At 39.8% G+C, this 26,524-nt stretch overlaps 1 protein-coding gene across 3 annotated transcripts; it reads left to right on the top strand.

Moving 5' to 3' along the window:
• The first annotated feature begins 371 nt into the window (after positions 1 to 371).
• Positions 372 to 25,324, top strand: hace1 (HECT domain and ankyrin repeat containing E3 ubiquitin protein ligase 1). Of its 3 annotated transcripts, XM_083917958.1 has the most exons (25): positions 372 to 614; positions 2,174 to 2,228; positions 2,456 to 2,545; positions 2,871 to 2,975; positions 4,669 to 4,744; positions 4,895 to 5,026; positions 5,677 to 5,759; positions 6,287 to 6,383; positions 7,124 to 7,225; positions 7,327 to 7,433; positions 7,733 to 7,883; positions 9,200 to 9,274; positions 10,772 to 11,052; positions 12,583 to 12,651; positions 12,826 to 12,913; positions 14,441 to 14,552; positions 15,928 to 16,025; positions 16,185 to 16,272; positions 16,371 to 16,520; positions 16,809 to 17,005; positions 18,249 to 18,380; positions 20,946 to 21,044; positions 21,174 to 21,244; positions 21,334 to 21,447; positions 22,640 to 25,324. In XM_083917958.1, exons 1-25 carry the CDS (start codon positions 524 to 526, stop codon positions 22,740 to 22,742), a joined length of 2,766 nt encoding a protein of 921 aa, XP_083774084.1. In that variant the 5' UTR covers positions 372 to 523; the 3' UTR covers positions 22,743 to 25,324. The 3 variants fall into 3 exon arrangements, with proteins under 3 accessions (XP_083774084.1, XP_083774085.1, XP_083774086.1); XM_083917959.1 differs by lacking the exon at positions 9,200 to 9,274; XM_083917960.1 differs by lacking the exons at positions 372 to 614; positions 2,174 to 2,228 and having other exon boundaries at positions 2,511 to 2,545; positions 2,855 to 2,975.
• Positions 25,325 to 26,524: the final 1,200 nt, after the last annotated feature.

The following is a 26,524-nucleotide window of genomic DNA, read 5'->3' as shown; positions in this document are numbered from 1 at the left end:
CTGCAACATGCCATCAAACTGTACAATAACAACTAAAACTTTTTTTTATAACAATGCAGTCTTCAAGCACCTAGTCTGTGTCCATGGGTGAGGCTTGGTTTAAACGCAGTTCCTGAATACACTCTTGATCTACAGAGTAAGTGTTTTGATACTATCACATTATTTATATAGCACTTCAACCTGTTTTATAATAAATAAATTAAAAAACAATATAGGACCTTCAATATTGAGTCAAATGGCATTCCCTTCACAATGGCCTTCGAAACTACATCCCCCACACTGCATAGCGCTTAAACGTCGTCACAACAGGAAATATGTGAGGCTGGGCAGTAACGTTGTAGGTGTATGAGCAGCAGTGTGGCAGGAAAAGATACGTTACTGTAAATCAGTGACGAAGGGAAACGGTTCCCCATTTTCCAGCGTCCATGGACGACGCCCAAGAACAACATACCCCTGGTAGGAACAAATAAATCCGACGGGCGAGGCTTTGTTCCCCCGGTTCATCTCGGCGGACCGTTCACATATGATGGAACGGGCGATGGAGCAGCTAAACGTACAGCTCAGCCGGCTGACCCGCTCCCTCCGCCGGGCCAGGACCGTGGAACTCCCGGAAGGTAACTTCACCATACAGGGTGCTAAAGGAATTAGCTAACGAGTAACATAAACAATGCGTTCACATGATAGTAGGGTGTCACAGCCATAGACATATAAAGAGTGCTCTATAAAGAATACTCTTTACATGTCTATGGTCACAGCACCCTGCCCCAGCCTGTTACTGTCAGTCATACACTGATTTTATTCCGTAACGTTAGCCTGTGACGTTAGTCATCAAATTAGTCAGTACAACGGTACACCTTTTTAAGTTTGTGACTGTTGCTTTTACAGCCTAGCATACATATAGTAGCAGGCAGCTAGGTGGGCTTTCAGTGTTTTGTTCAGTCTGACTTGACAGCAGCAATCAGAGGCGATTCTTGAGTCTGTTGGGGCCCTGGGCAAAATCCACAGGGGGCCCCTCGAGCCAGCTTTCATCACCATTAGTAGGAGCTCAGGTCTCCTACTGTCACTGCAAACTTTACACATTGTCACTGCTGTAGTTTAAAGTTTGTCAACCCCCTAGTAATTGTACTACTTGGCTGTTACTGAGAAGGTGTTTGCAGATTTGTTTACTTTATATTAGTCTGCCATATGTCTTATTTTGACTGATGATTTTATTCTGGAATATTTGGCCTGTACTGAATGCATTTATATAAACATATAGAAACCAATCTTAGTTTGCATAAGTTTAGTGTTTTGAAATGGTATAACATCTTACATATGGCTATGGTTTTTCAATTAGGCCAAACCAATGTTGTATCATACACAAACAGCATCAACCCATGAATTATGAAAGAAATATAGGCATGCTATCAATATTCTTTTTCTATTTGACACGTTTTGTCTACATTAACTTTAGAAACTAGGCTATAGCTTTTAGCAGGAGCGCTTACAAAAGCATAATTCAACCCACACTTATGTAATGGACCTCTGTTTTTCACTAGGTTGCTTATAACAACATTTTTTTTGGTAAGACAGAAGACAAAACATTGACAGAGCAACAAAAACAGAACAAAACAAACAAGAACATTGAATACAGGACTAGTTATCTTATGTCGTGTATGTGTGTAACACAGTCAGTCTGTCAATGTGTAGATGGGTGGGAGAGGGTGTGGGGCTGGTGAACTAACGGAATAGGAAAGATAAAATACTCAATAATAATAATATAGTAATAATAAGAAATTAAGTATTCATAGTAATAATATCAATAAACAATATAGCATCTACTTTCAATCAGTTTTCTTTCAAATAATCAATAACTTGAGGTTCAGTGTGAATGTCAATTTAGACGACGTTATAAGGCTGGGCTATAATTCAATATGAGCACTTGATATACACGTGCGTTGTCTAAGTTTATTATAACATGCACATACAAAACCGTATAGTAATATTTCAATAAATAAGGCTACATGGAATGATTCAAATAGACCCTGTGATCTAGATCAGTATTGGATGATGCTGCTTCTAGCAAACATGTTTGAAGCAACCTTAGTTGTAAGACATTGTCTGTTTGGAAGTGTTACATTTGTCCAGTTTTGTCAGTTCAAGAAGTTTTTTTTATTCCTCTTCTGTTTCTCAGACAATGAAACTGCAGTGTACACACTTATGCCAATGGTCATGGCTGACCAGCACAGGTAAGCATCAGACCAGACTGTATGAGAAGTGTACAAGTGTTGGCACACAGTGATCTTTGTTCTTGTGGACCAACACATGTATTTTGACATGCTTATTTGCTTTTGATACTTGTAAGTCTTATCTTGTCTTTACTATTTTCTTCAAATCTGCTACGACTGAGGTATAGTGAATTTGTGTTGTTGTCTCCAGAGGAAATTATTCACTTGTTCCATCCTGTCTCTGAAAGGTCAGTGTCAGAGTTACTGCTCAACTCCAAGTTTGATGTGAACTATGCCTTTGGACGAGTGAAGAGAAGTCTGCTACATATCGCTGCCAAGTAAGTACATTGTTATCACTTAAGAGTAAGCACACCCATGAATCATGCCAGGACCCTCCTTTCTAGCCATAGACCGTATAAAACATATAATATTTATAACATATATATATATATATATATATATATATATATATATATATATATATATATATATATATTTATATGTCCTCTACTGGTTAAAACCTGGCTATTGCAATTTAATTTTCAATTGACCTAGTGGCAGATGACGTATATGGAGGCAGCTTTTCAGCAAATCAAACCCCATACGTCCATTACTAGGACAAATTGATTGATAGATTGATTGCTCAGTGTTCTCTCTGTACAGCTGTGGATCAGTGGAGTGTCTGGTTCTGCTGTTGAAGAGAGGAGCCAACCCAAACTACCAAGACATCTCAGGCTGTACCCCTCTGCACCTTGCTGCTAGGAACGGGTATGAGCCTCATATCACATGTAATCTCTGTGTGTTCAAATTTTTTAGAGGTCTTATGATACTTGGTCAGGTGACTTAACATTTGATTGACATATTTTGTGAATCCTTGAGATGTGACATGACATGTGTTACATTCCATATAAATAATTTGCAAAGCCAGTTTTGTGAATTTTTCTTTTTAAAGATACTTGACCCATGTTAATCTGGTCTGTGTCAGGGCAATGAGGACATTGTGTTTAGATCAATGGTGTTTGGCCTTTCTCCGTGGTTGTGGCAAATTCTAAGAACTTTGACAGATTACAATACACCATACCATACACCATAGTTCCCTCCAGGCTCATCACAAAGCTCAGTTACCTGGGATTAAACACCTCACTGTGCGTGTGGTTCCTTGACTTCTTGACAGGCAGAGCCCAGGTGGTGAGGGTGGGTGGACGCACTTCTTCCAGCCTCACCCGGGTCTACCTAAAAGAAGTCGAGGACTTGATCATTTGTGTCAGGACAACAACAACCTGCTTACAAACATCAGCAAGACTAAGGAGATGATAGTGGACTATGGAAAAAAAGCAGGGAAGGAACCACTCTTTGCAAGGCCCTGCAAAGAGTGGTTCATTCGGCTGAACAATAGGTGCTCTGCCATGCCTAAAGGATATTTACAGCAGGTTCTGCACGAATAAGGCTAAGGGCGCACTCACACTTGGCCCAGAAGATCCGTGCCGTGCTTTAGCGTGATTGTACCCCCTCTTCCTCCACAGCTCAGGCCCACTTGCACTCACATTACCTGAAATGATCCAGGCCTTAGCTCATATGCTGCTTGCTAATACGTTGTATATAAATAGACATCAGGACCGCCGTCAATGCTCGTGCTCATGCTCATACATGTGAGCTTGCTCGTGCCCATACATGTACATCCGAGCTCCGAACAAAAGCCCTCCTCTTTTAACCGGACAGTGGCCTGCGAATGTGCTGTGCCTGGGCACAGAACAGTTGTACTCACACTGGTCAAACGAACTAGACTTTAGCCGTCATTCGTGCTTGGGTATGGTACGAAAGGAAAGTGTGAGTGCACACTAAGAGAATTATTATCAATCGCAACCACCCAGGAACAGCCTTTTCTCCCTGTTGAGGACCTGAAGAAGCTACCAGATAGACTAGTAGACATTCTATCTGGTAGACAGGGCCTCTACCCTAAGGCCGTTTGTGTCATGCCCAACACTGCCTTTGCCTTACTTTACATCACAAGACAAGGTTTGTGACTACTGCACATGAACACTTTGCTCTGTCAATGCTGAAACGATATATTGTGCAGCCCATTAGTCTGAACCCTGCCTGACCTGATGGGCCCTGTCGAGTCCCGCCGAGCCATACATAAACTCCAGCAAACTGGGCAAGGCTAACATAACATTTTAAACATTTACGTCTTTCCTGTATTTCTGCTGCTTGAGTCTACTGTCATCACCTTATCAAACCGTTGACATGAGTGAGAATGTAACTGGATGGATCCATTACTCAGATTTTTTCTTTTATAATGTCTGCTTACCAGACTTGTAGATGTTATTCGAATGTAGTCACTTGTAGTCAATAGGCCTTCAGTATAGTCATGGTAATTAGAAGTATGAAATGGTATGAAAGAGAGTGACTGTGTGTGTGTGATGATATTAATACTTCACGCTTTCCTCCACTGTACCCTCAGACAGAAGAAGTGTATGGGCAAACTGCTGGAATATAATGCTGATGTCAACATCTGCAACAATGAGGGACTGACTGCTGTGAGTACAATATAATCCTCTGGCTGTGCTTCATAAAATCATGGTATTCATCATTGCTAATTCAATTGTTGAAGTGTTTTTCTCTATGACTGGTGGTTAATTAACTCCTCTAGTCACGATAGTGATTGTCCATGTGAACCTCTGCTGCAGATCCACTGGTTGGCAGTGAATGGGAGGACGGAGCTCCTCCATGATCTGGTCCAGCATGTGTCTAACGTGGATGTGGAGGATGCCATGGGGCAGACAGCTCTGCATGTAGCCTGTCAGAACGGACACAAAACTGTGAGCCCATTTGAAAATATCTCTTTCATTGAAAAAATATTCGTGCACAAGTTAAAGCATAGGACTCAAAGTTCTTCTTTTCGGGTGCGTGGCTGTAGTTTTGGAAATAAAACGCAACTTGGCTATGACTGTAGCTGTGATTCTGACTGGCTGGCTACTCTTTACAGCACTTAAGGTTGTACAATTTGCCAGGATAGTGTTGTAAAGCTAGGCATTCCTGCCAGGATGTCAACTCGAAAAGTCATGACAGATGTATGTGTTTAGAAAGGGGTTCCCCACAATGCTAAGGCAACACATCCATGTCAATCTGTTATAACCATTAAATACATTACATTTGTCACACTGTTGCAAAGAGGCAGCCTTCGGATTGAGTTCCTACTGTGACTATAGCACGAGCCAGGCACAGCGGAAGGCACGAACACTTTGTCCACACACTAGTGGACCTAGAAAATGTCCAAGCTTGTTCCTCCTCCAGAATTTTGAATTATATATGAGATATTATCCATTCCCTCCTTTCATAATTGTCATGATATCCGACTGATTTTTGAAAATCTTGAAATCATTATTCAGAGTCTCGTTGACTTTAGTATTCCAGTTCAAAATACAGTGTATCCCAGTATGTGATATGATTGCGTGTTGTGTCATTTTAGACGGTGCTGTGTCTTCTGGACAGTGGAGCTGACATCAACCGGCCGAACGTCTCTGGAGCCACGCCTCTTTACTTTGCTTGCAGGTGATGTCATCAGTGACAAGTGCCCTTGTAATGCTGATAATTCATAGTATGGTCTCAACTCACCTCTCTTAAAGCAATTCTTACCTTTCTGGCATGTCGCACAGCACTTAGTAAAAATTTGAACATGAACAACTCCGCCTCGCTCCAAAGTCTCACCCTCTTCACCCTGCCTAACCTTTGACACTCCCTCATCCCCGGAAGTGTGCGGTGAGAAAGTTGTGAAACGGAGCGATGGATGACAGGCTGGAGGCTCGGCAAATCATTTTATAATAATATAAATAGAATAAAATGATTGGCCAGACTTTTATCAGAAATATATGATAATTAAATATTGTTGAGTTTCAACACCTGGTGCAGACTCTACCTTTTATTTAGAAACTGGCCGACAGAAGTTGGCTTTTCACACGTCAGAATATGAAAATAACCTGGAATATTAGGGATTGTAATATTCTACAGTAACATACTCATGGATATCTTGCATATCGGAGTGCAGATATTTGACAGTCTGTTACTGTGTTATTCTGTAGCCATGGCCAAAGAGACACAGCACAGATCCTGCTCTCTCGAGGTGCCAAATACGTCGCTGACAAGAATGGAATAACTCCTCTGGATCTCTGTGTGCAGGTGCGTTTTTTTAACCTCCTTCATTTATCATTATTTATGCACTTTACACTTTTTCCTCTTATGGTGTGTTCACATAGGGCGCAAAATCTGCTTTGTTACTTGCATGAGTTTGAGTGTGGGATCATATTGGGATAATTCACGTTTATTTGTTTACTTGTGCCGGTGCTGAGCTGTAGGCACCAACAATGTTTTTTTCGGTCATTACCATGGCTGAAGTAACCACTATTGCTGCTTTTCTAAGTTGGAAAAATGGCGTAGTGTCTAGATACATAGCATCATCTTGAATTGCACACAGCTATTAATTTCACTGCCTTCTCAAGGATGTAATGTTATGTTTTATATGATTGCAATAAACAGATTTAACATATGCCGGAATAACTACATCCTGATGCAGGTTTGTGAAAAGTCTGAATTCATGCTGCTGTGTCAGGTCTGTCCGCAAGATGACAAGCAACCAACTTTTCCACAGCAGCGACGGTGCTGTAATTGGCTAGTACTTGCTGCCTCAGTTAGCGCCTTTAGCAGATTAAAATTCAGCCAGTGCAAGACCCAGCAGGCCTGTGGCCAGTGGCCGCTGGGTCTTACCCGCAGCAACAGTTTGCTGATGCAGATCTGGATCAAACTATTCACATCTTTGCAGTGACTTTGTATGTAATCTCTTTCCTAGTTCTTTGTGAACACAGCATTAGTGTTGTGCTGTTCAGTTTATGTGGTTACTGTTCCTCCTTGTGTGTGTTCAGGGTGGATATGGGGAGACTTGTGAGATCCTCATCCAGCACCACAGCAGACTATTTCAGACCCTCATCCAGATGACACAAAATGATGATATAAAAGAGAACATGGTATGACCAATTTGTCACTACTGTCATTAATAATCCGTGTATACACTTCTATTGACTGTATACACTTCAATTACTGTGTGTGTGTACGTGTGTGTGCGTAGCTCAGGCAGGTTCTGGAGCATGTCTCTCAGCAGAGTGACAGTCATTACCAGAGGATCTTGACCAGTCTTGCTGAAGTGGCTACCACCAATGGACATAAACTTCTAAGGTATAATTGTTGATGACTAATAGACTGTAGGTAGCGTTTATCCCTCTTAGATATTTCTTTATGTTAGACAACACTGTGACCGTCAGCTTCTCACAGGAAAGTTTCCAAAGATCAACGATAGCCACAGAGACGTCTTGCTTGTCCATGTACTCCTCTCCTTCACTGACTGCAGACTTATGACACAGAAACAGTCACAGATGGCAATCATTTTGATGTCACGCCTCTCTACATCGTAGCTGTCTTGTCTGTGTTTAATTTTATGTTTGACAGTCCCTCATTTCCCCTCTGTCCATCCTCAGCCTGTCCAGCAGTTATGAAGCTCAGATGAAGAGTCTGCTGAGAATCGTTCGTATTTTCTGCCATGTGTTCCGCCTGGGACCTTCATCACCCAACAATGGCAATGACATGGGTTACAATGGCAACAAGACACCTCGCAACCAGGTCTTTAAGGTTAGTGGACGCTGTATATAGAGTCGTTCTGATACAATCCCTAATTTGCTGGTATTGGCAAGTAGGCTACACAAGTCTATGCACTGATGTTCTTTTTATGTTATGACTGACTGTCAGTCTAACTACATAATGAAAGGAAGTTATGTGGTATTCATTCTCTGTATGTATTTTTTCATGCTTTATAAAGAATTTCACCTGAGGCAGGCCATACACAATGATATCACTCATGTAACATCCATACAGGGTCAGTATTATACAGCTGCATTTAAAAAAAAAAATTGTATTGGAATAGGTATCAGGAAGATAAAAATGGTGTCAAAACATCTCTAGCTGCATATCATTTGTCAATGTAATTATATATCAAAATTGATCATCCTTCAATTATATTCTTGAAATAATGATTCAGTTAATGCTAATTCTGGGAAATTGATAAGAAAAGTATGCACATCCACAAATCAGTATATATCAAGGCAAAAAAAATCTACACACTGTTTTTTGCTCCTACAATATTTTTTATTGTCGTAGTGCAATAATAGGTCAAAGATATCCACTTAGCATAAAACAGCACAAAGCAACACGGTAATTTATACATACTGTATCTCAAAACTATGGCAGTAGGCAACAGGTACTCTTAAAACTGCCCAATCAGCTACGGGTAAGGAACAATATAATAATAATAATAATAATCATCATCAATCAGTTGAGAGTTAAACAATACGATAAACAAATGGGCTGTTTAATACAGCTAAACAAACTATTTATACATACAAATATATTGAAGGCAACATAAATCATCTTACTGAGGAGAGGCTGTCTATCAGTCTAACCAACATGTCATCCAATATTGGCTTATTATGGATCGTAGTGCAGTGCCCTTTCTAAAGCCTGAACGATTTGGGATTTTTGAGACCAATACTGATTTACGAGGGAAAGATTTACTGATATAGTGAAAATTTAACTGACAGTGAATTTTTGAGCTTCAAAAGCTACACAAAGCTCCAAAGTTGGTGATAATTCTTTGCAGTTGGTCTCTACAAGTGACCCCTTTCGTATAACACGTAGTGATGTAAGCCTTTGAAAATATTGATTACTGCAGCTTTAAAGCATAAATGTGTTGGGTTTGAGAATGTCTAGCTTGGCAAGTCCTGGCGGTAGTATCAAAAACAGCAAGGGAGAAATAGTGGAACATTGTGAAGTTACTACTGTACTTCTTTTTTGGAAGATAGTCGGTAGCACTGGCACATGATCATTCTGACTTGATTGCATGTCCTTTCAACTAAAACAACACCAATAAGAATTGACTCCATTGGTTGCAGATGTGTGCGAGACAGATGGAGGTGAAGACGGAACAAAAAGATGAATGTTCCTGGACAGGTTCTGCTGTCTTTGATGTGAGCCATGGACATTTTTATCATTTGCAGTGAATCATCAAACCTCTGCATGTCAAATACACTGACATGTTGAAATTTGGGAATCTTTGGAGCCCTGCAATCTCATAATAATCTCTTACTTCCTATCATCAAGGTAGCTGGGTATTTTAATGCTTTGGTTGATTTTTTCCTTATATTCACTGTTCTTTATTTGGGACGGAGTTAGGGTTGGGCAATATGCATAAAATCTTTTTTCATTCTACATGTAATTTTATGTTGCAATATACTGTAGATATACAGTTCAGTGTGTCATGATATTGTTATCTATGACGTTATGTATTTATTTCAGAATATTTATCTATCAAGGGCCTTCCAATCTTGTAAAACTAATAAAAAAAGCAGCTTTCTCTGTGATTTGCAACACTGCCTGCAATCACCTAACACATTAAAAACTGTTAAGAGGACTGTGACTTGGCTATAGATGGTATGGCAAAATCTCTGTAAATATGACACATTTAATAGTATACCATATATTTTAATATTGCCCAACCCTAAATAGAGTCTTCATCCTCTTGGTGTTGGGATTGTGCGATTGTTTTGTTTGTATTAACACTACCCGATTTCACTTCTAAAATACCTTTTAACACAGTGTGAGGAGGAAGCAGCTGCTGTAGTGTTTGGGCTTTCTATCTAAGGCACATGACTGCACATCCATTCGCTAACTGTAAGGACTCAAAACATTTTGATTGAATTGAGAAAAGGAAGCAAACTAGAAATCCCTTAAAACTAGTTTGTTTTGATGATTGATGATGAAAAATACTGTTGAAGGACATTATTGGATTCTGGACTGGCATAAACCTAAAACACTTTGAAATCACACAGGATTCTTTTTTTTCATCAAACTTACAAAAAACCTTTCAAGAAACCTGTCTTTAAGACTCGGCCTCCGCCCCTCCAATACAGTGAAGCTGAAGAGTTTTCATAGGGACTACACTATTTCTTCTATAGAAAGTTCAATGAACGACAGAACACAGAATGTGGATTGTGCAGAGGTGTGAGGTGTACTGTTTCTGAAACAAGGTGTTGCTGATGACTTTTTTTGTGGTATTGACAAAAATTATCTGAAACAAATATCTCTATATATAATTAAATCAAACACCATTCTGTTGCTAGATAGCACAAGGGGTAAGTAAGGAAATATGTATTATATGTATATGTAAAAGCAAACTTCTATGCTGGTGGAACTGACAGGGTGTCCTCAGGTCCTTAAAAATCCTCATAACTTTGCTTACAATGATCTTTAGTGTCAGAAATTCCATGGCTTGGACAAAGGTCATTCTCTGGAGTTTTTTTACTCTCAGAAATTAGTTTAAAATGTGCTAAAGCCTGCATGAAGCTTTATAAAACCTGCACCCTGAAGGCCAAAGTCACTTCTCTGTTGTAATGTCTTCATGGATCACTCCCTTTGTATTCTCTTTGTTCCTGTATGCTTCTCACATCCCGTCTGTCTCTTTGTAGCCGCTGGAGCTGCTGTGGCACTCCCTGGACGAGTGGCTGGTGCTTATTTCCACAGAGCTCGACAGGAACAGGAAGAACCCGTCTTCGTCCTCCTCCAGCAGCGAGATAGCCTCTCTTCTCCTCAAACAACGGGAGGTCGACCACTCCTTGCTGGACCCCCAGACTGTCATAGAAACAGAAGTGTATGCGGACGGGGAGGACGTCATCTCTATGACAGCCAGTCGGCTCAGTGCTGTGATCCAGGCCTTCTATATGTGCTGCTCCTGTCAAATGCCACAAGGGTCTGTGCTAAGGCTTCATCTTTCTTATCTAATCAATATACTGTACAAAGAACATGTGATTTGTGGTACTGCATATTGGTAAAACCTCTGGAGGTCTGTTTAGATAACAGCGGATATTGAATGCACTCTATGTTAAATCATGCTTATCTTTTGAGGGCTCACACTACTGCTACAACCATAGCCACCACTACTAATGTTGTCATTACTGCTGCTGTACAGCTGCTGACACTAGTACAATTATCCCTACTACTACTTCTATTGAACTGCTTAGGGATACACCAATTCATCGATCGATCATTGGTATCAGTGGATATTCGCCTTGTTGACTGATCTGCAATATTATCTAAATGTTGTATTTGGGTTTTGCGGTTGGACTCTTAACTAACTAGCATGTACTGCTACTGCGGCTGCTGAGAGAAGGTTATAGTAAAGGTTGTTTCATGAATTTATATGAAGGTCATTTGAAGTGTCTGAATGACTTAAAGTCTAATTCCAGCGCAAAATCATCCCATGGTCTTTTTTGGCAATCGCATACATCAAATAAGCCATCGAGACAGTTTTTTTTGCGTAACAACTATCAACGGAGAAATCGGAGTCGCTTACACTGATTAGCTCGGGGCATTATGGTGAAGGCATTAAAATGGCTTTTTTAACCACCAATATTGCTCACAACAACACCAAACCTCTACAGTAGCATGATAAGTATCATTTCACATAAAACGAAGCACCAACAACGTAGTTAGCGAATTTCTTATTTATTAAAAGAGGCTTCTGATTATGGCTTACCTGTATGCTTCTATTGTGGTGAGAAATAAGTGAACAACCACAATTTTAGGACAGGTAACAATGCCAAGTAACAGTAACTATATATAAACCTTTATAAGCTGTGACATCAAATATGTTTTGCGGCTCCAGACAAATTCTATATGGTGGAAGAGGGGGCAAAATGGCTCTTTTGATAGTAAAGGTTGCAGACCCCCTCCCCAGTCTCTGTGGTGATGAGCTGCAGGAAGTAACAAGGATGGATATATGCCTAGGATGCATAAATATCTTGTTTATATTCTGCATTCATGCAGCAAACTACTAGTACTATTACTGTTCCTACTACTACTTATACTACTAATACCACACATAACAGTAAAAGTGTCATCTAGATGTAATAGTAAAAGGCTGTAGACAAAGTCATATACTTTATATCAGGCTATTCCAAAGTATCACTATTTCTCTTGAACTTGAGAGGCCTCATCTACTTCCTGTTTGCTCATTTCGCTCTCTTTATTTAAACCCTAAAATCATTATCCATAATTATATGCAATTTGATCATTAAAGAGGCTTATTAAACAGCCAATAGAGGCGTCTTTTATTATGGTCCAGCATCATTTTCAGTTTAGAGGATTGTGCCATTTCTGACAGAAATGAGTGATGTGATTGTGAAACAGATGCTGTTGCTGAGACAGTATTGCTGTCTGTCTCTTTTGCCTTCTCACGTCATCTTTCTCACTCTTCACCTCCCTCTCTTTTCTCACCCAGAATGACATCGCCTCGCTTTATTGAGTTTGTCTGCAAGCATGACGAGGTGCTCAAGTGTTTTGTAACCAGGTGAGTCAATGTGGCCCTCTGCCATACTTCAACCTCCCCACACAGTACCCAGAGACTGGGTATTGATCCAGCAAAGTCTTTCTTCTTCATTTATTTCCACTTTCATCGCTTTGTTCTCTCATTCCCCTCGTCTTGTTTCTCGCCCTGTTCATTCCTCCGCCACCTCTTTTTCAGGAATCCAAAGATCATCTTTAACCACTTCCATTTCCTCCTGGAGTGTCCTGAGTTGATGTCACGCTTCATGCATATTATTAAGGGCCAGGTAAGACGTGATGAATTATTGTCTATATTATTATATAATATTATATTAAAACAATAAATATTTTCTCATATGTATGTTGATTTTAATAATTAGCCATAATAACCACTGTACATTTCAGCCTATTTATGACAAAACATATGCACCCTGCACATTCCAAGAATCCCAAAGTAGGGTTACATCTAATGGCTAATGTTCTGTATTACCTATTAAAGCTGATGTAGGTAACCTTTATAAAAAATAAGATTTTGTCACACCCAGCCGCAGTGTCAGCGAATGCTCGTGAACTCCGATCAAACCGTCTGTCAAAACTAGGCAGCTCAGATCAAATATGAATCAAGATTCTGTTATACTGTATTGGCTATTTCTCGCAAACAGTGTTTTTGGAAAGTTTGTCTTGCATGTTGGCTGGTGGGCGGTGCTTGGTTTTGGCTCAACTTGGTCACAAACCTTATCATTTGTGGCTTAACAGCGGATGCTTTCATGATCAGTTCTTTACAAAATGAATTCAAGATATACTTATAAGAAATGTTTGTTTATTTGATGTGTTTATGACACTTTATATATCATTCAGATTTTTAAAAAGTAATGAATTACCTCTTTTCACATTCCTTTGCCACTTTCTTGTTACATTTTGGCCAACATGTGCGCTGATACTGATGAATCTGTGAAAAAACGAATATAATATCAAATCTTCCAAGTTATCGGTCTGGCTTATGTTCAGCACTGTAAATAAAGGTGCTCACCTAGGTACCCCATCAGGACCTTGTGAAATCAGCCGTAATTTATTATCTCTCAAACTGAGTAAAATACATAAAATGTCTAACATCAACCCAAATTGCTTGTTTTGTCTCTCTTGTATGCAAACTACACTGTGGCTCCTGCAAAAAGTATTTACCTTATTCTTCATTCTCTACTCTAATGAGTAGATAAGTCCCCCTGTGCTTTTATGTTTGTGTGTTTTCAGGGACTTTATGGAAAGTGACTTTGAAAGTCCCCTGTCTTCACTTCAGGATCATTTAACAGTGTTACAACCACGGTGGTAACACTTGTCTTAAGTTCCATTTATATGGCTTCATAAATTTTAAGTGCTGCTCCAAGTTATATGCTGTTCCCTCACTCTTCAGTATTCATATTTGAGCAGCACCATCTAGCCTCGTTACCCATGGATTATGGCTCACCTGGGAGTAGGCCCTTGTTTTAATTACAGACTTTAACCCGGTGAATTTGATTTCATCTCCTGATTCCTCTCTCAGTACGCTCCACAGCCCCAGAGGGAAAAGCCTTTCTCATTCTTCCATGCTCATCCTTCACTCTACCTCCAACGCTTAGTGAACAAAGGCATATATTATGCAAATAGACCGCAGCCTCATCTCTGTATTACAGATGAGTATTTCAGCTCTGAAGGATTTCCGAGCCGTCGGTTGAGACAGAAAAATCCACAGTCTGAGATTTGAAAGCACAGGGAAGTGGTAATTAGTTTAGGAAAGTGCTGTGCAGTGTGGGATGAAGTGTTGTTTTCTCCCTCAGCCTTTCAAGGATCGCTGTGAGTGGTTCTATGAGCATCTGCTGGCCGGCCAGCCGGACTCAGACATGGTTCATCGTCCCGTCAACGAGAACGACATCCTGCTCATCCACAGAGGTACAAAAGGTTTCTATTTATACGTGAACAGAGGAAGTGTATGGTGGTGAGAAGATCACACCAAAATCCATTCACAAATGTTATTTACTGCTTGCTGGCTTTTTGGAAAATGGACACAGAACAAGTGAAGGTGGCTATATGCCATCGTGATAATTTATTCTAATTTTACATAGACAACAGAATTCCTTCCTGAAAGAAGCCTTGTTGGTTGGATTTGTAGCTGCACTGAGCAGGTTGAGACATGCTTTATTTTAGGCGCTGTTTAAAACAATGCTAGGGGCCACAGTAGTGTGGAACCGGTAAGATGATGAAAAGGGATCAAGAAAGGCAAGTTTGAGTAATTAAACCATGAGTTTATAATAATATAACACATCTCATAGTACCAGGAGAGACTTGGGAGAAAAGATCCAAAGTATGATGGAGCACACAAATGGCAAGTGTGCCTTCATCAGTCTGTTCATAATACTTTGGATCTTATCACTTTAGTCTCACCTGTTACATTATTGCCCTATTGTGAGAGCACTGGACAGGTGTACAGCTTCCTGTGAAGCGGTTAATGCGCTCTAACTCTCATTTCATCAGACATCTCATAGAATATTGTCACTGCTGTTACCTAACAGAAATGGACATTGGTTTAATAAAAATGAATGAGTGGACTGCATTTTTTATGCATTGCAAATGACGATCTTACAAAACCAAAGGCCTTAGAGTTGTAATTCTTCAGATCTCAGTCCTAATTTATTTGGAGAAACCTGTGGTTATTGGTGGTATCGTTAAGTGCAATTTGATAAAACAGATTCCAATGGTCTGTTAACTATGACACTGACAACTGGGAGCAGCAAATGCCTTAAGCAGCTCCTGTCAGAAAAAACAGAAACAACTGAAGTCTTCTGCGTGTCTTGAAATGCATTAGCTTTTGTCACCTGCTTCACATCCAGTATGAATTCTTTCCTGTGAAGGCCATGTGTGGGTACTAGTTTAAATCCCACTCAGGAAAGGCAGACACTAAGAATGAAGACTAGGAAATAAAGAGGCAATTACAGAACATAAATACAATGAAAGGCCATTGCTGAAAAGATACCAATCATAAAAGTTATCAAAAATGGCTTTTGATATAACAAAGGGCTTGTGGATTGTAACTAAGACACAATACCTAGGGAGTGACAACCCTCAAACATTCAAAAGATAAAACTTTCAGAAAAATGTAAACTTTAAGAACTACCCTGTGTGCTGTTCACGCAACTGATTTCCAACAACATTCAGTATGGATGGTGGTAGGATCCAACTGCAAAAGAACCATATTTCCTGATATTATCTGTTCTCCACATATTTTTCTACAGTATGCTAATTCTATTTTTCTGAATCTTACTAACAGAGTCTATATTCAGGAGTAGCTGTGAGATGGTTTCCAAGTCCACCAATGAGAAACTCAAACAGGGCATCGCTGTTCGCTTTCATGGCGAGGAGGGGATGGTGGGTTTCTAAATTCATATGACGCTGCATGAGTTATTAGTAATAAAACCCCCTTTCTGTTGGCCTGTTTGAGCTGTCAGCTGGTGGATCAGCAGTACTCCGGCCCCATGTCTTATTATCCACAGCAGCGAGTTTGTGTTGAATGTTTCTGTGTTACAGGGCCAGGGTGTGGTTCGGGAGTGGTTTGACATCCTGTCCAATGAGATCATTAACCCAGACTATGCTTTGTTCACTCAATCAGCTGATGGTAAATTACGTTTTCCTTGCTGTGATAACATTCAGTATTACAGGCAGAACTCTATCATGTGAAATAAAGGTGTGTGTTTGTCTGTATGTGATCTACAGGTACCACTTTTCAGCCAAACAGTAACTCCTCCGTAAACCCAGACCATCTGAACTACTTCCAGTTCGCAGGTCATATCCTGGGTCTGGCTCTCTACCACCGACAGCTGGTCAATATCTATTTCACCCGCTCCTTCTACAAACACATTTTGGGTAAAAGAACACAGGCATATGTGCAGATAAGAGTCACGCTAGTGTGTTAATTGATAATATATGATACAGTATATGGGATCATTTTCTGTTGACCCTATAAATTAACTTGTCTCAGTCTCCATTTTTCATATTAGGATTATATTAAAAAAATCTTTGAGAAAAAGAAATGTTGAGCCCTAGTGAATATCAAAGTCAAAATTTGAGTATATTATAAAAAGAATAAATTAAAAAGTCCTATACTTTCCGTACTATATCTAATGTGTGTCTATGTTTGTATGGGTTTTCCAGGTATCCCGGTGAACTACCAGGACGTGTCGTCTATCGATCCAGAGTATGCAAAGAACTTGCAGTGGATCCTGGACAACGACATCAGTGATCTGGGTCTGGAGCTCACCTTCTCTGTAGAGACAGACGTGTTTGGGGCGATGGAGGAAGTGCCGCTCAAACCTGGGGGTATCAGCATCCTGGTCACCCAGGACAACAAGGTCAATTACCATAGACACAGTCAGAGGCATTAGCCGATGTTTCAATCTAGAAGTTCCTGGTAATTTTTGTCCCGGGATTATTAGTATACTATTACTTTCCCCATTAATGAGTGTAACGAATGACTAACACAATATCAGTAATAACATTGCAGTTATCAATTGGAGCCAGGTTTCCTTTTCATCTGGCCTGTAAGTTTCATGGATTCATAGGCTGCAGGAAAAAAGGGCTAGTTTGAAGCCTTAGCTGTGCTTTCCGACGACTTCCCTGACATTCACACAAGGGTGCACATACAAAGTCTAAATTTTGAATCAATCCGTTAACTCTGTGGGGTGTAACGGAAAAGTAATATAATGAACAATCTAACAAGTTACTGCTGGCAGGGAGTAATAAGTCAATTATATGAGTAGTAAGCCCAACTCTGGTAAGTACCCAGGGGTCTAGTGGTCAGCTCGCGCTGTGTGCATTAGAATCAGAATCAGAAATATTAATTATAATATATAATAATATATATAATTATTTTCGTTGCAAATTCCGTCTTGGAAAAAATAATTTACAGACAACTTATATAAGGAAAACAGAATATAATCATATATATAACTATAGATTCACCACAGAGTGCACTAAGGGGTTGTGGCATTCTACTCCTCCTGGGCAACACACCACGTGCAGCCTGAGGCTTGGAGGTCCCCTGGCAGTCTGAGACCCTGGGTCACTGGCCCCACTGGCCCACTCCCACTGGTCCGCTCCTAATCCAGCTATGTGTGAGATTCTCCGAATATCATAGAGCTTTTAAAGACGGTGGTTTTGGTTTGAATATTTGGACATGTATGTTGTTTATGACAAAATAAAGTCAGAACAAAAATTAATGACCAGTTTAAGTTACCGTATATTCATCCATAGTTGGTCTCCTATGAGCGATTGATCTCTCTCCTCCAGGGAGAGAGAGAAAGAGTGCAGTACTGCAGTGTTCCTGCAGATGACACTGTCTTGTAAAGCAGAAAACAGTCCAAAAGAAAGAATAACTACACTACTGTAATAACGACTGTAGAGTGGCCTCCAGGAAACCTCCTGAGCAACTCACATGCAAATTAGGGGCGTTTTTGGCGAAATAGACCCGCCTCATTCAGGCTAGCCGACCATAGTGGAAGCACACCTTATGTATGTATGAGCTCTGTCTCTTTCTCTTTTCCATCAGTATTTATTGAGGACTTGATTGATGTATGTGTGTGTGTCCTCTCTCAGGCCGAGTACGTCCAGCTGGTGACAGAGCTGAGGATGACGCGAGCCATCCAGCCTCAGATAAATGCGTTCCTACAAGGATTCCACACCTTTATCCCCCCCTCGCTCATCCAGCTTTTCGACGAATATGAATTGGTTAGTTATCTCTCCTCCATCCTCCCTGTCTTTTCCTGATTTTTCTCTTCCTGTTATCAATCGTCTTTTAGTGTTTGCTTTCTCTTTCTTCCCCCTCGACTGCCGGCTCTGGCGCAGGGATTGATTAGCCATGTCTGGAAAAAGGAGGGGAGGGGGGTTTCTAGGGTCACCTTGAAGCCCAGCCCTCTTCTCCAACTCTATTAGAAGGTTTTTTTTTTGTGTGTGTCGGCAGATTTCATGTCCTCGCTTGAGCAAAGATCAATAGTAGCATGATGATTATTCCAACTTGTATTTGTTGGACATGGCTCGGTCATGCTTTCAGTGCAGGGCAACTGAAAACTTAATAGCCTGTTTTATAGCAAAACAGCTGTTTCACTAATGCTAATTAGCTGCTACCAGCACTGTAAGTGTATATAGAGTTTAAAGGATAAGGATGGGAATATTCTATATTGTTCTTATGGACAACAAAATACCATGTGCCAAGTCAAACCAACAATGAATGTATCCTACTTACAACAAGAGTGTGTGTGAATCCAAAGCCTGATAGATCGTATTCCTCTGCACCTTAGAGCTTCATTGTTGTCTATTAAAACACATCAATGAGCCACGGTGTTGCACTGGGTGAATGCTATTTTCATTTGTTTCATTCTTCATTACCATGAAAACACAAACTAGTTTATTTTGACTCAGACTCAGACACAGCACCCTGCAGCCCCAAATACTCACAGAGCACCAAATGTGGATTAATCGGCTGCTGAAAATAGAGCCCAACAAATGCAGTATTTCCTCCTGTTTGGGTAATTTTGCTAATAGCATCACTGTCTAGCTGTTCTAGGAAAAAAATAATGATTATATTTAAATTATATATTGTGGGATGTTTATAAAGGTACATCTTCAGTAGGAACCAAAAGGCTTGAACATGAGTGCCACAGACAAGGTAGAGAAGCCAATAAGTATTGAGAGATGGGCTAACACATGTTGGTGTTGGTCTGCACATGGGATTCTTTGTTGAAGACAGATAAAGAATAACACTAGACTAATAATTTCACAAAAGAAGCCACAGTTCTCCCACAAGCACATTTGGTCTATACCAATACTTTTTCAGGTTTGTAAATACATTAAATACTGTTTTTTAGTCAGTCATTACCAAAATTCAGTGGTAACACTCTGAAGTCACAGCAGACAGCCAATTCAGCTTTCAGAGCCACAGCATTCCTGGCCTCAGATTGCCTTCCAAAAAAATCCAAATGAGTTATACACAGTGAAGTTTACAGATGGAAATGTGAGAAAAATAGAGCACTGGTATCATTACTCAGTGTTGGCAGATATCTGCGTTGAGAGAAAATCGGTATCATGTGGAAGGCAACCGGGTGTAGGACAGAGCAGACATGCAAGTCACGCCTGAACAAATCACTTGAAGGGATAGTTCGGCTAATTTGAAGTGTGGTTGTATGAGGTACTTATCCATAGTCGTGTACAACAGAGGACTCCTACAATTTAGAGAAGCAGGCAGGAGTCCCGACGTGGAAGCTAAGCAATGTACTGCTGTGGACGGGGACAGCACGTACTCCTGTCTGCTTTTCTAAACTGGTGATGTGCTAACCGTCATCTACTGTAGGTTATATACTGACTGGCGATAAGTATCTCATACAACCCTTCAAGAAAAGCCAACTATCCCTTTAAATTCCTAGCACCATTTATTGTTTCATTTGATTCTACATATGTCTAAAGGAATTGACACTTGAACTACTCCAGATTTATGGTGCAAAAACAACCGAAGAAGTTAATTCCAGAGAGATTTAAAGAGCTACAGGTCTGTTTGACAACTGAGGAAAAAGGCAGCTGAGCCTGTTTCAGCCTCCCTTCTAATCACCGATCTCAACAAACTCAGAAGAGACCTCTCAACTGTCAACCTCTCTGTCTCCAATTAAAGCTTCACTGATGCAATTCGTCTTACTTCAGAAAACCATTAAAGCCTGTCTTGCGGATCACAGTGACAGAATAACATCAATGTAGGCAGCTCTAACTGAGTTTACGACTGAAAACGCTTATTTTAAGGCTAAAGTGGAGGACTTAGAGAATCGTTCTCAGCATCAAAATATCCCTATTATCGATGTGCCTGAAAGCACTAGAAAAACATCCGTTAAGTTTGTTTTCAAGCACCTGATGAAAGTGATGGATGACAGCATTTTTCGAGAAAGCCCCTGCAGCTAGACAGAGAACACCAGGCGAGCGACCAAGGGTGATAATAGTCCGCTTCCGTTGCTTCCAGGATAAGAAACGCTCGATGCGGTGGGTGAGAGAGAAGGGCCGGGTTCTCTACCAGGAAATTGGTATTGTGAAGGCAAAATCGGATCTGTGCATCCCTAAGAATCAATGCAGATAAAGGGCTATCTTAGATAACCAGTTAAGCAGTCAAACAGCAACGTTTTATCTATCATATCAGAGGTGGACAGCATGGTAAATTAACTGCAAAACTGTGGGATTTATGCTGTTAACAACCTTAACGTGTTTTTAGCTGTAGTTTTTCTTCATTTTGTGTGTGTGTGTGTGTGTCTGTCTCAGGAGCTCCTGCTGTCAGGGATGCCAGAGATCGATGTGCAGGATTGGTGCAGGAACACTGAGTACACCAGTGGCTACGACCCTCAGGAGCCAGTCATCCAGGTGGGCTTTTAAAAAAAAAAATGTATTGTCACTTGCAACAACTTCTTTCTGCACAAACAGAGCCACCTCACCAGTTTCTGTTTCTCTTGCTGTTTGCCATCAGCTTATCTGTCTGCATTTGTTTTGCAGTGGTTCTGGGAGGTGGTGAACAGCCTGACCCAGGAGGAACGGGTTCTTCTTCTTCAGTTTGTCACTGGAAGGTTTGTCTGCCAGATTATAACTCTAGTTCTTGGTATAGAAACATATGTGAATGTCTATTAATTTGTGATAAATCACCCCTTTCTATCAGCTCTAGGGTTCCTCATGGTGGCTTTGCCTACCTGATGGGTGGCAGTGGTTTACAGAAGTTCACCGTTGCTGCATTGCCATTCACCTCTAACCTACTGCCTACCTCTAGTACCTGGTAATGACTCTATTTCTCTGTCACTCATTCTGTTGACTTAGTTCTATTCAAACATGCGGTAAGTGCATGAGGTCTTGGTCTTGATTTTTTTTGTGTGTTTATTCTTTTATCCTTGACTTATAATGCTTTTGCCTTTTCCTGCCTACCATCACTTGACACTCTCGTAGCAGACCGTCAGCCATTGGTCCCCCATGTCGACGTTACATTTTCAAACATCTTTATAGAGTAACAGGTGCTGCGTTTTTTGTATGAAATATCACAGCAATAATAATTGCCTTGGTAGTTTTATTAAAATAACTATTTTAATTTGTTATGAATGACATATTATTGGCATCTAAGACGGCTATTTTTGAAAAGTTGACATAAGCAGTTGTTAATTTCCAGAGGAACTTCTTTATAAGAACTGTTAACATTTTGATGACTGAAAAAATAGAATATCAACTTGAACCCAAATATATATATATATATATTTACTTCATGTAATTGTTTTCCTGAAATGAACCGTTTAACCTTTAAGTTAAAGTAGTTGATTCTGTTCTGCATACACAGTATTTTATCAGACTACAGCAGTAGTTGTTTCCTGTTCCAGTGTTCAAGAGGTTGAGTTCTATCACAGTTGACTCTCACTATAAACAACAGCATGAAGAATATTAAATGAGGACTACTTTGTTTTGTCTTTTTGAACTTAGTCATGACTGGTTCTCCAAAGTGCTCACAAGAGGACTTCTCTCAGACTCAGTTTCACAACCCTAGTTCCATTCCGTACATCCAGCTGTGTTGGCAAGCATGCTGTGATTTTAATATTCACTGGAAGAAACTAAACATTGTAATGATCACTCTTTTTCTGCCTCCGACCCTTTCAATGATTACAGATGAAATAAAAAGGCATGCTGACCCATGGCACAAGACGCTCTCCAAGCCTTAACTGAGGGGCATTTGACAAATATTACTAAGCACTAGAGGGCAGTATGTCTCTTCCGTGTAGATGGCACTGGGTAGTGGCGTCCTTGTGCTTTGATGGCACAGTTTAAAAAAAAAAACCATCTCTGCATGCTTGAATGTGCAACAGGTAATTCATATCGCTGCAGGTCTTTCTTTTCGATAGGTAGGAGGGTGTAAGAAATCGGAACTCTTCCGCCAGTTAGATATGAGTCGTCATATCTAACCCCTTCCTTTATTCTCCTCTCTCCAGTATCAACATGCTGAAACTCCCAGAATACCCGAGCCAGGAGGTCCTGAGAGACCGGCTGCTTGTAGCGCTGCATTGTGGAAGCTACGGTTACACCATGGCGTAAACACCGTTTACCCGCAGTTCCTGCTGCGGTGAGGCTCTGCAGTGTCATGCAACACTCTCTCCTCCACAGACACTCTTTTTGTAGTTGGGCGCTGCTTTTGCTGGACAAAAAAAAAGGGAAATCCAGATTCTTATTAATGAGCTGCTGGTGAGGCACAACAGACTGAATAGAGACCACATGTTCTGGATCTCCATACCTGTGCCAGAACTCTTTATTTTTTTTATTGAAGCTGGTATCTGGTAATTTATGCAAAGAATAATTTAATATCTTCTAGACATGGCTATTTTCATGCATACATTTATTCAAGAAAAAGCATTTATAAACATTTCTATCATGAATTCTCTTAAAACAGGATAATAATCACATATTCATGCATGCTAACTGAATGCCATACATCATTTGTTTAAAGGACATATCAAAGCAGTGTAGAATTGATCTGTTTCGAACATAGAATCAATCCAACTGCATCATATTCATATCACAGCTTCACAGTGCAGATTTCCTAAAGGGTCTTTTTTACCAGCACACTAATATAATAGAACAAATCAAAATATAGTTTTTGCCTCATTTTATGTTTTAAGCCTTTTTTTTGTTTCCATCTCCTTATTTGAACAGTCCTTTTGTTTATGGCTAGAACCTCTTCTCCACTACTAAAACCTAACCATCAGAGCTGGGTACTATCACAAGTTCAAGATGAGATTATGTATCATGCCTTTTTTTTCATACCTTATTTCACTGTGAAAAAACTTATTTTATTTTCTTTAGCAAAAAAAACCCAACAACAGTCAAATCAATGCACTATATGGCCACATTGCAAGCCCTGCATGATAGTCATTCCAAAACCACAGGCATTAATGGGCCTCCACCCATCTGGATTCAGGCTGCAGGGATTTGCTCCCATTCCACCACAAGAGCATAAGTGCAGTCCAATGCTGAAGGTGGGCACTAAGGTCTGCCTTGCATTCAGCGTTCCAGTTCATCCCAAAGGTGTTGATGGGGTGGAGGTCAGTGCTCTGTGCAGGCCAGTCAAGCTATTCTACACCAAACTAGAAAAAAAAGGAGCTGGCTTTGTACATGTTGGAAAAGAGCCAAACACAAACTGTTGAAACAAAGTTGGAAGAATACTATTGTCTATCATTGTATGTTGTAGTATTAATATTTACCATCACTGGAACTAAGGAGCCACAGACCCAGACCAAAAAGTATATGGGCCGGCGTGTTAACATACTTATTATGTGAAGCTGGAAATAATAATTCTGCTCATTATTATTATTATTATTTTATTCTATAGTTTTACTTTGTAATTAAAACAAACTAACACATGGTTGGTACTTTACGGACCTTTTTTTAAAGATGTAAACATAAACATTCTAAATGTGCCCTAGTTAATTTCCTGTTGCAGTAAATGTGAGTAACATCAACTGACAGGAAGTTAACAAGGACCAAGGCTGTTGCCTAGTGATGGAATTAGGTTGAAAAGTTTTATAGGTTGACTCCAGTATTTCTAGTCTGAATAGACAGGACAAAAAATATGGCGGAAAAATACTAAATCCTTTTTTTTTGTCCTGAGTGATGAAGGGCTTAAATCAGCATTTAGACCTTTATGCTTTGTGTGAGTTGGGGTGGTGTGGTGAACAATTCATGACCTTATTATTTCAAAAATATAGTTTACCAATCAAATTAATAACGCCCACTGGCAAATGCCAATTTAGTGGATGCTGTCATTGCAGGAGAAAAACTACACATATTAGAATTATTAACAAGAAAAAGTATGTATTGATTTTTTTGCTAAAAATTTGTTTTAATTGAATATGGAGTTTAAAGTATCTAAAACTGGATTTATTCAGCTGTGATGAGACTTGTGTTTGCAGAAGAGAAACTGTAAACCAAATACATTTGCTACCGCACAACCAGTTACCCCTCGGGGACAAATTAAGGTATTGAACATGAAACTAAATAGACTGATGTAGGTACTGAAAATACTCTAAGGCTGAAGTGTTATATTCGTCTACATAGCTGCATGAACGGCCCCTCCATCTCCGTAGCATAAAATGCATGTTGTTAACTAGGTGAAATTCTCATTTTGTAATTTTTTTTGTGAGTATTTTACTATCATCTGTATTTGTGCTCATTAAATGAATAGTGATAGCTTTCTGTTTCTGTATGTGTCCCCTGTAGTCTTTCACAAGGAACAATACAATATATGTACATGATAAATGTTTGGCTCGCAGTGCCAAAAAATACATGAAATAATTTTACAAACCTTCTCTAATTTGTATTTTTCTCTACACAAACATGCTGAAAATGTGTTTTTATTGTAAAAGAGATGGGGATCATGCCATGATTATTTTCCTCTTTCTATTTGTAAAGGGAGTGTACATGTTGATTTAATATTTCAGATAATTTATCAGTATTGTTTTGAAGGCCTCGCCTGAAATGCCTTTTTAATCTGCTGTTAATGTTTATTGAAAAAAGGAGCCTTTATAGATATTTCTGTATGTCTACAGTATCAAATTATGTATTTTACCATAAATATATGTTGTGCTTTGAGATTTTATCCAATAAAACTTGTTTTGACAATCCAGGTGATTTGGTAATGTTGCCAGCGTGCTGCAAAACGTCTCATGTTTGTGCGGGGATTAAAAAAAAGGAGGTATTGAGAGTAAGGAGAAGGTAGAAGGAGCTGATGTGCAGCCCTCTGGTGTGTGTGCACACGGAGCTGTGTTTGCCTGAGTAAACATATGTGGCCACAGCGTGAGTGCTGTGTTGGGTCACCAGTTTAGAGCAGCAGGTCTACTGGTGCTAAATGGCCCCTAACCGGCATTCAGTGAGTCAGACATCTGCTGCAGATTTGTCCTAAAAGCATATTACACTGGCTGCAACCTCTGCCTCGCTCCTCACCGTGTTATAGTATCGGACAAGTCTGTCTTTTTGAAGCCCAGTATTGATGGCACTCCAGAAAACAACATCAACTACAAGCCTAATCAGTGCCTTGGAACAGAATGGTTTATCCTGTGCATTGCAAGAAAACACTTCGAGTACTAATAACATGTTGAAATTTAAGTACCATTGAAATATTTTATTTTTAAAAACATCCAGCAGCTAGATTGTTTTTAGCAGCTAGATTCTAGCTGAAGTAGTGTGGGTTTATTTTCCCTCTCTGAAATGTTTTATGGCTTACCAATGGAAATATTCAACAATTAATCTCTTCATCTTTTTGCTAGAATATACAGTTGAATCACATGACTGACAGAATGTTACTTCATAAGACAACCTGAAGATTTTACGACTTGCTTTGTTGACCATGATATAAATGTTTTTTTAATCATATAGTCCTTTATTGAGGGGTTTTATTAATGGCTGCAAATAAATCTTGGCAATGTTTTTGGTGTTGTAATGCTGTAAATCACTGTATCTTTTAATGTAATGTAACTTCATGCTCAAAAATCTAAAATAGATTGTCCCTTTATGGCATTTTGGTCAGAAACTCTCCATTGAAAGCTATTTAAGTGTATAATCATGCCGAAATAAGTCAAGTTTTCTCTCGTGGTATGATCTAATGATATCACTAGAATCAAAGGTTTGGACCAACGTAGTGACCGCACACACAAGAATCACCATGGGCGACACCAAACGGATGATATTTGATTTCTGATGAAAGGCTGCTCTGGTCTAACCTTATTCTTCACCACAGTACCTGGTCCCCATGGCAACCCTTCCCCCTCACCAATAATGGACTGCACTCTTCTTTAAACACAGGATGCTTGCCATGGCAACAACTT

Source organism: Echiichthys vipera (genome assembly GCF_963691815.1).
Source record: "Echiichthys vipera genome assembly, chromosome: 8".
Classification (NCBI taxonomy): domain Eukaryota; kingdom Metazoa; phylum Chordata; class Actinopteri; order Perciformes; family Trachinidae; genus Echiichthys; species Echiichthys vipera.
Note: the sequence above shows the minus strand (reverse complement) of the source record. Positions and strands in the feature narration are given on the sequence as shown.

What these genes read in the sequence shown, in the direction of transcription:
- hace1 (XM_083917958.1), top strand. Translation starts at nt 524, where the DNA reads ATGATGGAACGGGCGATGGAGCAGCTAAACGTACAGCTCAGCCGGCTG. An exon ending in AATGGACATAAACTTCTAAG is followed by an intron (nt 7,434 to 7,732) that starts GTATAATTGTTG and finishes GTCCATCCTCAG; the next exon opens with CCTGTCCAGCAGTTATGAAG. An exon ending in CTCAGGAGCCAGTCATCCAG is followed by an intron (nt 21,045 to 21,173) that starts GTGGGCTTTTAA and finishes TTTGTTTTGCAG; the next exon opens with TGGTTCTGGGAGGTGGTGAA.